Below are 14,737 nucleotides of genomic sequence, written 5' to 3'. Positions count from 1 at the left end.
TGGAGTAGACAAAGGGGAACCGGTAGATGTGGTGTATTTGGATTTTCAGAAGGCCTTCGACAAGGTCCCACACAAGAGGTTGGTGAACAAAGTTAGGGCACATGGAATTGGGGGTAATATACTAGCATGGATTGAGAATTGGTTAACAGACAGAAAACAAAGAGTAGGGATAAACGGGTCTTTTTCAGGATAACAGGCTGTGACTAGTGGGGTACCGCAAGGATCGGTGCTTGGGCCCCAGTTATTCACAATCTATATCAATGATTTGGATGAGGGGACTAAATGTAACATTTCCAAATTTGCTGATGATACAAAGCTAGGTGGCAGTGTCAGTTGCGAAGAGGATGTGAAGAGGCTTCAAGGGGATCTCGACAGGCTCAGTGAGTGGGCGAGAATATGGCAGATGGAATATAATGTGGATAAATGCGAAGTTATCCACTTTGGTAGAAAAAACAGAAAGGCAGGGTATTTCCTAAATGGTGAAAGATTGGGGAATGCAGATGCCCAAAGGGACCTGGGTGTTCCTTGTACATGAGTCACTGAAAGTGAATGTGCAGGTGCAGCAAGTCATTAGGAAGGCAAATGGTATGCTGGCCTTTATTACAAGAGGATTTTAGTACAGGAGTAAAGTAGTCTTACTCCAATTATATAGGGCCTTGGTGAGACCACACCTGGAGTATTGTGTACAAGTTTGGTTTCCTTACCTAAGGAAGGATATACTTGCCATAGAGGGAGTGCAACGAAGGTTCACGAGATTGATTCCTGGGATGGCGGGACTGTCGTATGAGAAGAGATTGAGTAAACTAGGCCTGTATTCTCTTGAATTCAGAAGAATGAGAGGGGATCTCATTGAAGCATACAAAATTATTACAGGGCTTGATAGGGTGGATGCTGGGAGAATGTTTCTCTTGGCTGGGGAGTCTAGAACCAGGGGCCACAGCCTCAGGATAAAGGGTAAGCCATTCAGGACTGAGATGAGAAGAAATTTCTTCACACAGAGGGTGGTGAATCTTTGGAATTCTCTACCCCAGAGGGCTGTGGAGGCTCAGTCATTGGGTATATTCAAAACAGAAGTTGATAGATTTCAGACTAGTAAGGGCATCAAGGGATATGGCGATAGGGCTGGTGAATGGAGTTGAGGCAGAAGATCAGCCATGATCTCATTGAATGGCGGAGCAGGCTCGAAGGACCGAATGGCCTACTCCTGCTCCTATTTCTTATGTTATGTTCTTCTTATGCTTCCGGGATGTCAATGATAAAACTGGTTATTGCGCACAGTCGGCAGAAGTACAACTGACCTATGCTATTGCACTGCAAACTTTCATAATCCAGTCACCGTTACAACGACACGCAAGGCAAGAGAATCTGAAATAATTAAGAATCCTAGGCACAGAAAAACTCCCTCTTGGCATAAAATACTGTGCAAGGCTTTAACAAAAGAAGCTTTTGTTTCCACTAAGGATCTAGATAGTGGTTGCCAGTCTTCATTACATCATTGTCACTGAAGCAGAACAGTTAACTATTATCAGTATGAGCCAAAAAGATTTCTGCTGTCAGACTCAACTATTATTCTTAATGAGCATACATAATAGTACAGAAATGTTTTATTATTTTTAGCATCAATGCTTCATGAGCAGCCGTACAAAAATGTCACAGCTAGAATATATAATCTTCTTTACCCTTCTGTAAAATGTCACATAAAACCACCGCTAAGCTCCAAGAAGAAACATGAATCCTATTCGACCTTTTCTTTTTTATATATCAACAATGTCATTTGGTTTGTGCATACTTGTGTGAAGAGCATTCCTTTGAACTAGCCACATACATAAGCCAATATATAATAATTAATGGCTCGTCAGGATACGGGTCATGTGTTGGCTACAAGAAACCAACTTCTCCACGTTGCAAATCTGAACAGTTACTCCTCCCGGTAAAATCGAGACAATTTTGTCTGACGTGTAGCCAAGAAATAGGAAATGTAAAATTTTCGCGTTTGAGTGATTAATTTGCTCTGGGTGTTAGAACTAGCACGCATGTGAACTGTACACTACGGTGTGATAATTCTGGGATTATAGCATGTATAAAGCAAGCACTTACTGTTGCTCATTCTGTTTAAACTGATGCTGGCAGTAAACAGGTGCAACACTGACGCTGCATTGAGTCTTTGCTTAAGTAGCAATTGAAGGGTTTGTCCTTAAATTCCAAACTCATGGCTTTAATGGAACGGACATTAATGGCACCTGGTGCAGAGCCAGTGCCACAGCAATGGATGGAATGGGACAGTGCGCATAGTGACCAGAAACTGATTAAAGCAGAATGAGGGGACAGTGCTATAATTGATGGCAAGAACATTGATTATGTTGCTGTGACACAATAATTCTGCATTTTAGAAGACAAAGTCAAGGTGCAAACTTCTGCAAAACTCTGCTAAAGTGGGAATTTTGCACGGCTCAGGAACAGGGCTGCTGACATTTACTACCTGTGATGATATTCAGCCTGTTATCAGCAAAACATGACTGAATTTGACCTCTACCTTGCAATGTAAGCATTGAAATTAGGGACCTAAAAAAGGGTGCCTCAGAACAGGGGCATTAAGAGACTGTGTCGTTTTAAAAAGACTCTTTCCTAAAGGAGCACAGGATTTGGCCAGTGACACAGTGACTAGTTTGTAAAATAGGATGTTAAGGGAGAAGATGGGCAATTGCTAAAACTGAGAGAGTCTGGTATGAAAGAAGTCTCAACCTCTGCATCCAGTATCGCAACCCCACAACATGGAATATTCCCGGACTGCACCATTTGTTTTCAAGGCAGTTACAGACAGCAATCACCCGTATCCATGTGCGTATGAAAGCTACACAATGGCATAAGAAAAATGTCTCACCTTCTGACAACTACAGCCTGGTACAGACTCCAGATGTTTTCCAGCACTAATTGTACGAAGAGGGGCTTTTTTCCTTTTGACTGTGATGATGGAGAAAACAATCTCAATTAATCAAAAGACTAAACTAATTGACAAAGGAATTAAAACTGCTCTAAAAGTTGTCAAACTAACACATTTTTACAAATACACCAGGGTACCTTTTATACCTCAGATTGGGGAGAATATCCCCGGTACTCTCATGATCTGCCGCCGCACCAGGTAGTTAACAGGCAGTTAAGAGGATTATCCCCATTTTTCCAGCAGAGGCGCGGGCTTCCCGACATCGGGAAACCCCGCCAGAGTCACCGAGGCGAGCAGTGGGTCTGCGGGGTCCAAAAGTGTGCTGTGGAGGTAAGTGATGGGTGCAAGTGTAAGGTGGTAAGTGTGTGAGGTGAGTGAAAAGTGATAGAAAATGTTTACTTACCTTTGTTTCTTCCTGCAGGCTTCAACAGTTGGGGATGCGGAGACGCTCGCATCTCACCGGCAGAGATGACAGATGGCTGCTGCATTCTCTGATGCAACAACCATCTAATTTCTGCTCACAAAACAGGTCTGATGAGCATTGAATACAAGAACTCATCAAACTACAGAGAATGTCAGTGTTTGACAGTTTTACAGAGCTGTCAAACGATGACAATTCATCTGTCAAAACTTTTTGACAGTTGAAACGTCATACACTGACGTTCTCTGTAACCGGCTTCCCCTTAATTGGCCTGCTAAGCCCGCTGGGCGGGCCTGACAAGGTCAAACAAGGGAAAATAGCGTGGGTTGGCCACAAGTCAATGGAGGCGGGACTAAAACCCGACAAGCAGCAGTCCCGCCTCCAACGCATCCCCATTGACAAAATCACCCCCTAAAGTTCTACACCAAGAAACAGTTACATGTTTTATAAAGACATTAAAACCCCAATTTTAACCGAACATACCCACCCGTTTTACACCCCGTCCTTCGCCAGGCAGGATGTAAATGGGGCTTCCAACCCAAACCCATCCCATTCCCACAGGACAAGTCAGGTTTAAATGAATCCAGAAGATATTACAATTATATAATTCAGCTTTAGAGCTCCAGAATGGGAAGTGAGTAGCCTAATGCAATGGCACACCATGCTTTTATCGCTGTGAACTTTCAATCCAGACAGATATGAGCTGGATGGGCTAGATGTGAGGATCCTATCTAAAATGAGTTTAAGCAGTCTTAGCACAGGCCACAGGATAATATGCTGATAATTTAAGCACTAAATTGGTAATCTTACTCTGCTAAATCATATGGATGGCTGGTGTCAGAAATGGAAAAGATTTCTCTGCTCTATTGTTAGGAGCAGTACTGTGTAACTGGGACACGCTATACCTAGCCTGAAAGTGCCTGATGTCAAAAAGCAGGAGAGTGATCCCTTAGCTTGATGAGCAGAATAATTCACAAGAAAAAACAAAGCCTTAGAAAGTAAATCCGTCTGTTGTACCCACCTATGAACCATGTTATTCTACAATGGCGACAAATGCAACAACTTCTCACAGTGATTTTAGCATTACCTTATGGTGAAGAGCAATTTCACTTCATTGAGGGGGATTTTGTGCCTACATCACTGAGGAAAACCGAAGTTGCGCTGGTTGAATTCCCAACTTTTTTTTTTTTTAAGTATGTGGTTGAGTAAAATTAACAAAAACCACGGTAACATAGCAACCAGGCCATAAGTAGAACACATATAGAGCAAACCAAGTCAAACACAGATGTGGAGTAGAGAGGAGGTATTATTATAAACTAAACAAATCAGAGACGGGGCACAAGGATTGAGCCCACAGTGGGAGAACGGTTTGGAAGCAGATGAGCTAAGCTAAGAGCAAGACACTTCCAGTCACTGAGTGGTGCCTACCAGCATTAGCAGAGAGAGGTGAGAGCCTCGAGCCCCATCCATATAAGTGCATGAGAGCAATGTCACAGGAAATCGACAAGTACATGTAGGTGGTAAAAAGTTAAGATGGTTGAGGATGAGTGTAAGGTTGTAATACAGGGACCTGTGTCGCCGGCAGGGTCTTGCACGCAACAGGAGATTTATCAGAAAATCAGGAGTGCTTTGTCCACGGTTTTCTGCCCATTGACATTAAAGGACAGAAAACTGCAGACAATGCACTTGCAATTTGCCAATGAGCTGTCCACCGCACGAGGCCCCAACAGTTCCGCACACGATTACAGCCTTACACTTACCCTCGACCACCTTAAATCTCTACCATCTATGTGCACTTGGAAAGTTCCATCCAAAGTTTTATAGTCATAAGCTATTACAATATCAATTCATATTAAGCGGAGCACATTTTTCAAACGTAATATAAAATAAATAAAAACAGCAGACTGGATTGCTCTACAGAGGGCCGGCACGGACTCGATGAGCCGAATGACCTCCTTCTGTGCTGCTTTGACTCTTTCCTCCCCCCCGCCCCCTTCCCTGCCCCTGCACTTAATTAAAATCTGTTACCTCTCTAACTTTTTCCAGTTCTGACGAAAGGTCATCGACTAGAAACGTTAACTGTTTCTCTCTCCACAGAAGCTGCCTGACCTGCTGCGTATTTCCAGCATTTTCTGTTTTTACTTCAGATAAAAACAGCATAATGGCAACAATTTTCCCTTTGTTAAGTGGATCTTTAGTGGCAAAATGTTCTTTCACAACATTTCTGAATGCCGCAATGACATATATACTGTTTAGTTGGGGATTCTCCTTCCCGATGTTCTCCTCCTATCTGTCCATTCCTGAATATGATGAGTGATCCACGGATGCCCTGAAATACCTCATGCAACTGGTCAATCTTTAAGTGCGAGATGCCTGACCATCAATGCCGACAGGCTGCCTGATCATAGCAGCATCATGGCCAAGCTAATACTGTCCTAATCCAAACACACACAATAGGTGGCAGGGGTCACTAGATAGCAATGAAGCAAGGGAACTCTGCCCAATTGCTCCGTCCTGTCCCAGCCTGGGGACCACCGAGTCCAACTGCAATGCCCCACTGCCATCGCAGCAGAAGTTGGCCAACAGCAGAGTACACAATCAAACCTGCGATCCCCAGCAGTACCACAAGACGAAGATTTACGCAGAGCCATTCAGGAGCTCACACAGCTTTGTTGCACTTCGGATAAGTAGAACTTCAAAAAAATACTGCAGCCTGGCCAGCCGAGGACTGAATACCACCACCTTATTACTTTGTGTTAAACATACTTTCACGTTTGGTGGAATTGTCTGTACATTAGGCGACATACCTGTGCTCCTTTCATTATCTTCTTTGCCTTTGTGTTCAGGTAGTAGTCACCCCAAAGAGTCTTCAGCAACACTTCAGCACTAATGCCCACTTTTTGGCTGTACATCTGGACAAACTGTTCAATCCTGCAACCAAAAAAAGATTTCCTCATCTAACACCATTACTGATCAATTTCTAGTGAGGAACCCGCCAGCTGTGGGCCACGTACTGCATTCACACCGGGCTGCGGAAAACAAAACATGGTTTATCCCGGAGCGTAGCAGTAGGTACCGCACCGTCTTTTAAAATCACGACCCTGGTTCAAACCCAGGTGAGACTGATCAGATGAAAGCACACAGCACAAAACTGTCCATAAGCCGCAGCCTTACTCGGGAGGCCAGAAGAATGGCTCATAAACAAATCACAATAATGCAGCAGGAGATGCTCTTCTGAGGTGGCGGCTCTGGCGGATGGTGCAGGCAGAGCAAAGGGAGGCTTAATCTGACCTGGAGTGCTTGATGGCAAAGTGAAACAATATCAAAACAAGGCACAAATTTTAACCATAATTCTTTTCTATAATTTCAATGTTTCCCCCCTTCCTCTCCTGAAAGTAGTGACTTGTATCCAGACTGTTCCACTGGTTCTGGTCATCCTGCTCATCAGTGCCTGCTCCTCACATATGAGAATATACATTGTGTTAGCAGAGTATTCAACCATGGTGGGCATCACAGCCAAGACCAATCTGTGCTAACCCAACATCGCCATTTTCCAGTATTGGTCACTGGAGAACGACAAGGAGTCAGACTGGTGAGGAAAGCAGTTTTCATCTTGTTCAAAATAGAGAAAGAATTCTGTATTTTAGGTCACATTGTCCTGAAATAATGAATTAAAAAGGCAAGCTGTCTTTAACTAACAAACTTTAACCCAACTTGCCTGGTGGGAAACTGGCGTGATCAGATTGGCTGCCCGATTTTACTTTCATTTAACTGAGGAAAAAGCCAGGTTGAGTGCAAAGATATTGGGCCAGGTTCGGGTCCCCACAGGTGAGTACGCGCTGTGTACTCACCAGTAAGACCAACGGAAGTGCCGGTTTCGCGCATGCACTGCGCATGCACTGGAAACTGGAACTTCCGTTCCCTTGAAGGAAGGGGTTCGGAGTTCAAATGCGTGCGCCGGAGAGGCAGCGCGTAGACCTGGAACTTCTGATTTTTTTTTTTTTTTTTTTTTTTTTTTTTTAACAGGTTTCTCCGTGCAGGTAAGTCCCTAGCAGCTGCACGTGGAAAAAGCAGGCGTTAGGCCTGCTTAGAACAAGGTAAGAGGTTAATTAAGTAAAATTAAAACATTTTTTTCCACAGGTTTATCATTTTAAAATACTTTAAAGGTAAGTTTATTTTTAGCCCCGTTAAAAACTTTAATTAATTTTTTCAAAAATTTAAATTTTTGTTTAAAATAGTTAATTTATGTAATTTATAGTTATTTTAAAAATCTGATTTAAAAAAAAAATTTCTTTGACGTATTACTTAGGTTTTGGGGCCGAACTCTATTTATAGATTTGACAGGTCTTCCTGTCAAATCTATGAATGGAGATTCCCTGCTCCGATTGGCTCCCCATGGCCCACGTGATCACAGGGGACGCTGCGAACTAACTGCGCCCCTGGGATACGCGATCACGGCACACCGGCAGCTGGAGGAGGCCCAGGATTGGAATACCACGCAGGCCCACAGCACAACGGCAGGCGCGCTATGTAAGTACGGGTCGGGGGCTTGCGCCCGTGGGAAGCCTCGACCCGAATTTCTGGCCCAATGTCTAGGATTTGCTGTAATAAACATGAATGAAAGAAGAACTGGGGGCTGGCAAGGAGTCATGAGCTCAGGCTGGAGGAAACGGGGTGAAAGTTGAGCCTTGGTTCAAAGGGACTTGGTGGAACCAGAATATATGAGATTAGACGGAGTGCAACTGATTCCTGGGATAGGAGGATTGTGCTATGATGCGAGATTACGGAGACTAGGCTTATATTCCCTAGAATTTAGATGAGAGATGATCTCATTGAAACATATAAAATTCTTACAGGGCTTGACATGGTAGATGTTGGGAGGATTTTTCCTCTGGCTGGGGAGTCTAGAATTAGGGGGGTCACCGAATAAGGGGTCGGCTATTTAGGACTGAGATGAGGGGAAATTTCTTCACTCAAAGGGTTGTGAATCTTTGGAATTCTCTACCCCAGAGGGCTGTGGATGCTCAGTCTGGAGAACCGGTCTGATCAGTAACAACAACTTGCATTTATATAGCACCTTTAACGTAGTAAAATGTCCCAAGGTGCTTCACAGGAGCGATATCGAACAAAATATGACACCGAGCCACATAAGGTGATATTAGGACAGGTGACAGGTTGGTTTTAAGGAGCGTCTTAAAAGAGGAGAGAGGTAGAGAGCAATGTTCCCTTTAAGCTGCACGGCCGCACTGCGCTCCAGACGTCCCACGCAGCCGGTGAGCCGGCTTTTAAATAGAAAAACCACGCATGTGTGGAAATTTGAATAATCAGCGCAGCCCATTAAAGGGGGCGTGCGGGCCAACAAAAATTAGAGGGAACATTGGTAGAGAGGCGGCGAAGTTTAGGGAGGGAAATCCAGAGCTTAGGGCCTAGGCAGCTGAAGGCCCGGCACCAATGGTGGAAATCAGGGATGCGCAAGAGTCCAGAATTGGAGGAGCACAGAGATCTTGGAGGGCTGTAGGGCTGGAGGAGGTTATGGAGATAGGGTGGGGCGAGGCCATGGAAGGATTTGAACACAAAGCGGTATTGCCGGACCACGAGATCTAAAACGATCAGGAAATAACAGTGCCATATTTCTACATACGTTTATTTAATATTTTGTCACTGAAAAGTGAATTAATCACAGTGGGAGTTGTAAGCCTTCTGCCTCAGTATTGGGACTGGGACATGAGCTGATTTCCTGAGTGCTGATTCTACTGCTCAAAAAAAGATAGAAAGCAGAGAAGCAGCAGAACAAACACTTGGGAAATCAGCTAATCCGCCTTTCGATTACTTCAATGGTCTTCTTGCTGGCAGTCCAGAAACTCCCAAATTGGCCAAAATACAGTTGCCTGTCACGTACTGAGGCCTGCTCAACCACCTCGCTCCCATTTTCATGGACCTATAACCATAAACCTATGCTCAGGAGGTCATCCCGTTCTGACCTCCTGAGCATCTCATCCCCCTCCGCCCCAACACGTGAGGTGGAGATTTGAAGAGGAACTTTGAGGTGCCTATGCCCTGCTCGCTGGAACTCCCTCCCAGAGACCTCACCACCTCTCTATTTCGTTCTCCTACTTTAAAAATCTTCTTAAAACCCATTTTTGCACCCAAAAACTTCAGCCTCCTCACCTAAACTCTTCATCCTTGTCCAGTTCCTCTTACCACTAGTCTGTTAAGTGCCTTGGGTCATTGTCGACGTTAAATGCACTGTACAAATACAAGTTATTATTGTCACAACACTGAATGAGCCCATTTCTCCCACTTAAAACTGCTCCTCGCAGACTGCAGCAGCACCTCATTGTGTCCCAACTTAGTAGCAAACCCCCATTGAGGCCGGGGTAGTGGGAGACCCAACACGGAGGCTAGGAGGGCAGCAGTCACACGGAGAGTTCGAATTGCTTGAGTGGATCCTCTAAATTGGAAAGAAAAGCCTGGGAGAGACCCACAGCCAGGTTACGGCTGAGATCCAGAACGGAAAAGAAAAATGAATTTGCATTTCTATAGCGCCTTTCACGACCTCAGGATGTCCCAAACTGCTACAGCCATGGTATTTTTGAAATGTAGTCACTGTTATAGAAAACGTGGCAGCCGATTTGCGCACAGCAAGGTCCCACAAACAGCAATGTGATAATGACCAGATCATCTGTTTTCACGAATACAATAGCAAAATACTGCGGATGCTGGAAATCTGAAATAACAACAGAAAATGTCCCAGACCTGAAACGTTAACTCGGTTTCTCTCTCCACGGATGCTGCCTGACCTGCTGAGTGTTTCCAGCATTTTCTGTTGTTATTTCATCTGTTTTCACTGTTAGTTGAGGGATAAATATTGTCCAGGACACCGGGGAGAACGCCGCTACTGTTCTTAGAATAGTGCCATGGAATCTTTGACGTCCCCAAGAGGGCAGACGTTTAACGTCTCATCTGAAAGACGGCATCTCCGACAGTGCAGCACTGCCTCAGTACTGCACCGAAGTGCCAGCCTAGATTATGTGCTCAAGTGTCTGAAGGGGGTCTTGAACCCACAACCTTCTGACTCAAGAGGTGAGAGTGCTACCACTGAGCCAAGGAAGTCTAGGGCTAAAAAATAGCTTTTGGGAGCTGTAATCTGGTGTCTCGATTCTGCTGTACCAGGTTCAGGGTACAAATGTGCTCTTTGTGCATGTGCTGTCATGAGCTGTTTAGTGTCCTGAATGACCTGTGATGCATATTTTTTGGCTCAGCTGGGCTAGACCAAGCCACAAAACACAGATACCAGCACTGAGATAGAAGGAGACACATTCCCCCAAACATCTGTGGCATCATTTATGCCCCTCACTCAGCAAAAGTGATTACCAGACCTGCTGGGTTGCACTGAGCACCAAGTTGGCCACTGGGCTTCCACATTTGTTACACTTCACAGCTCTGCACAACCTTCACAGCAAATAGGTTGTTATTGTCGGTAGAGGTCAGGTGCTCTGTGCACTGTAAAAAGGGAGACCTGGCCTCACTTTTTGAAGAAACATAGAAGATAGGAGCAGGAGTAGGCCATTCGGCCCCTCGAGCCTGCTCCGCCATTTAATGAGATCATGGCTAATCATCCAAATTCAGTACCCTGTCCCTGCTTTCTCCCCATATCCCTTTAGCCTTAAGAAATATATCTAACTCCTTCTTGAATATATTTAATGAATTGGCCTCAACTGCCTTCTGTGGTAGAGAATTCCACAGGTTCACCACTCTCTGGGTAAAGAAATTCCTCCGCATCTCTGTCCTAAATGGCTTACCCCTTATCTTTAGACTGTGACCCCTGGTTCTGGTCTCCCCCGCCATCGGGAACATCCTTCCTGCATCTAGTCCTGTTAGAATTTTATAAGTTTCAATGAGATCCCCTCTCATTCTTCTAAACTCCAGCGAGTATAAGCCCAATCGACCCAAGAAAGGTAACCTTCAAATTAGAAGGTTGAGGGGTGATCTAATCGAGGTGTTTAAAATAAAATGATGAAGTGATTCTATAGGGTAGATACAGAGAAACTATTTCCTCTGGTGGGGGAATCCAAAAAAGGAGGCACAATCTGGAACTCTCTTCTCCTCTCCACCCCCAAACCCCCCAAAAGGCTGCGGAAGCTGGGGGGTCAATTGAAATTTTCAAGACAGATCGATAGTTGGGCAAGAATAACAAGGGATAGGGAATAAAGGCGGGTAATTAGAGTTGAGGTACAAAATCAGCCATGATCTAATAGAATGGGGGAACAGGCTCAAGGGGCTGAATGGCCGACTCCTGTTCCTATGTTCTAAGCCAAGCCGAAGCTGCTACAATTGCCTCTCCTATAACAATAGAAAATGCTGGAAATACTCAGCAGGCCAGGCAGTATCCGTGGAGAGAGAAACAGAGTTAACGTTTCCGGTCTGGGACCCTTCATCAGAACTGGAAAAAGCTGGAAATGCAACAGATTATGGCCCAGAAATTCGGGTCTCCACGGGTGAGTACGCACGGGGTACTCACCCGTAGGCCCGATGGAAGTGCCGGTTTCCTGCATGCACTGCGCATTCGCGAGAAACTGGCACTTCCGATCCCCTGAACGAAGAGGTTCAGAGGTCGAACGCGTGTGTGGAGGAGGCTGCGTGTGCGCATCGAACTACGTTTTTTTTTATTACAGGTTTTCCCGGGAACGTAAGCCTGCAGAATTTAGAAATATAAAAAGCAGGCGTAAAGACCTGCTTTTTACAAGGTAAGTGGTGAATTAATTAAAATTAAAACATTTTTTCCACAGGTTTATTATTTTTAAATACTTTAAAGCAAGGTAAGTTTAATTTTAGCCCCGTTAGAATATAAAATTATTTTTTTCAAAAATTTAAATTATTGTTTAAAATAGTAATTTCATGTAATTTATAGTTTATTTAAAAAATGTGATTTAAAAAAAATTTATTTGAAGATTTAGTGCTATTTTGGGGCCGTAGTATTTAAAAGTCTTGACAGCACTTCCTGTCAGACTTATGAATGGAGCATTCCCTGCTCCGATTGGCTGCCCATGGCCCACGTGATCCCAGGGGACGCATCGAATTAACTGTGCCCCTGGGATACGCAAGCACTGTGCGCCGGCAGCTGGACCAGGCCCCGGATCGGAATTCCCCGGGAGCCCAGAGCTCAACGGCCGGCGCGCAAGGTAAGTGCAGATCGGGGGCTTGCACCCACGGGAAGCCCCCGACCTGAATTTCTGGGCCATTAAGCAGGTGCAGAGACGGGGGGGGGGGGGGGGGGGGGTTTAACACCACCCCCCCCACCCCCCTTCTCTGCGCCTGCTTAATATCGGTTACATTTCCAGCTTTTTCCAGTTCTGATGAAGGGTCCCAGACCTGAAATGTTAACTCTGCTTCTCTCTCCACGGATGCTGCCTGACCCGCTGAGTATTTCCAGCATTTTCTGTTGTTATTTCAGATTTCCAGCATCCGCAGTATTTTGCTATCGAACAAATGGAGGAGTTGGCACATCAGGTAATCCATCGAATTGCAACAGGATTTAAGAATGGGCAGGCGTGGCTGCGGCTCGTTGTAAAGCCACGGAGTTGTGGGGAGTGACTACTGCCCCTAGCGTTGATGACCGATTTCGCCTGGCTCAGGCATACTGCGGGCTGAGCGACAGATCTTGCCGGGCAGCAGCCTAGCTGTCCACATTCGGGCTTGCAGTTAAATCGACGAATTTAAATTTTCCACACCACAGGGAGCTTTCCCGTCAATCAGCATGGGAAATCTGAGTCCAGCAATTTAGCAGCAACACAAACATGAACAAGGAGCCAGCCAGCAGGTTCTGGCAGCACGCCCGCCCTGTAACCCAAGCAGACCCTTGCAATGGGAGAAGCAATGCAGCCACCGCTGGAGTGCCAAAGAGCCATAAATTATTTATGCTGCAGTTTAAGCGAAACATTTTGGATTCCGCCCAGCCACATAAAACATCATGATGTAAGCACAGAAAGGTGAGGCCACAACGAGTCAAGAAAGGTGCGATGTCCTTGTTTCTGTGATTCTAAAAATGACCGCACGCCTCAATACAAACTGCTTTACAGTGTCCAACTTCTGTGTACTGTAGACATATACAGCTCCCTGGAACAGCTAACTTGCAGCAGCCACATCTCTGATTCTCATTAGAGAAAAAAATAATCACCAAAATTTAATTGAGCAAATATTGTGAAAGAAAAGAAACATTTCATTTGAATTGGGCCAGAACTTCGGGTCCCCACTCACGCGTAAGCCCAACGAAAGTGCCAGTTTCGTGCATGCACAGCACATGCGCGGGAAACCAGAACTTCCGTTCCCTTAAAGGAAGGGGTTCACAGGTCGAATGCGTGCGCCGGAGAGGCAGCGCGTACGCCTGGAACTTCAGTTTTTTTTTTGCAGGTTTCTCCGGGAGAGTAAGTCTCCAGGAGCTACGCTTGTAAAAAGCAGTCGCAAGGCCTGCTTTTAACAAGGTACAGGAAACTTTCGATTTACCGGCACCTAAATAACCGGAAATCTCGGTTAACCGGCAAAATTCAGGAGTAGGTTCAGGTAACTTTTATTACTTGCCTTCCTCCATTTGTTGCTGTGCAAGGGTGTGGCTGCAGCTGTTGCTAAGCTACAGAGACGCTTGCAACTTGTGGCCATTGTTCTGAAGCTGTTGCTAAGCAACAGGGTTTGTTGCTTTATATGGAGCTCTCAGCTCCGTGGCCTAGAAATTGGGTTGGGGCGCCAAAGTGGCGCAAAAGTCGGCTGAGCGCAGGATTTAGCGCAGCGTTCGAGGCTTCAGCGATCGTCAGATATTCAGTTTCATTGCCCCTCGAGGGACACGGGGTGAGGCTCGAGGCGCTCTGCGTCCCTCTTAGGGCGCTGAAACTGAGTATCGCAGCGCAACGTGCCGCAGCGCCACACGCTGCGGCACGACAAGCTGTGGTACTGCAGGCCTTCCTCCCTCTGTTAAGGGGGGGGGGGCCTGCAACAGCGCGATCCCCGCTCGCGAGTGCCGGCAAACGAGCCCGGCACCAAGGAGAAGTGCCGGGCTCTCGGGAAACAGCCGGCAATGCCGCGGGGGGGGGGGGGGGGGGGTTAGGAGGCCAGGGACGGAGGTGCTGGCAGGCGGCCGCCGAAAAGAGTGGCCGCCCCACACCTCCACCTTAACTTGCGCCGCTGCCGGCACAGTAAGGCCCCGTGAACCGGGCGCGGCTAGCGAACGGCGCAACTGCGGCGTTCGCTACCAAATATCGCGAACGGGGCGCTGCGCACACCGATGACATCATCGGTGGCGGTGCAGCGCAAAAGGCTAACGCCACCATTAGCGCCCCAACTCAATATCGCGGGAGGCGCAGCCAGTGGCGCTACAGCCACTG

At 46.1% G+C, this 14,737-nt stretch overlaps 1 protein-coding gene across 4 annotated transcripts in view; it reads right to left on the bottom strand.

Moving 5' to 3' along the window:
• Positions 1-14,737, bottom strand: part of efl1 (elongation factor like GTPase 1) — a 369,111-nt gene that overhangs the window by 298,442 nt on the left and 55,932 nt on the right. For all 4 annotated transcript variants that reach the window (XM_085968866.1, XM_085968864.1, XM_085968867.1 and 1 more), the window contains exons 8-9: positions 6,170-6,293; positions 2,882-2,961 (exon numbers count right to left, since the gene is read on the bottom strand). In XM_085968866.1, the coding sequence (XP_085824992.1) occupies positions 2,882-2,961; positions 6,170-6,293 (204 nt within the window). The remainder of the gene's footprint in view (positions 1-2,881; positions 2,962-6,169; positions 6,294-14,737) is intronic.

The sequence above is a fragment of the Somniosus microcephalus genome, chromosome 27 (genome assembly GCF_052327205.1).
Source record: "Somniosus microcephalus isolate GS21.2 chromosome 27, FLI_Smic_1.0, whole genome shotgun sequence".
NCBI classification, from domain to species: domain Eukaryota; kingdom Metazoa; phylum Chordata; class Chondrichthyes; order Squaliformes; family Somniosidae; genus Somniosus; species Somniosus microcephalus.
The sequence above is the reverse complement of the archived record's forward strand: the minus strand, read 5'-3'. Positions and strand labels throughout refer to the sequence as shown.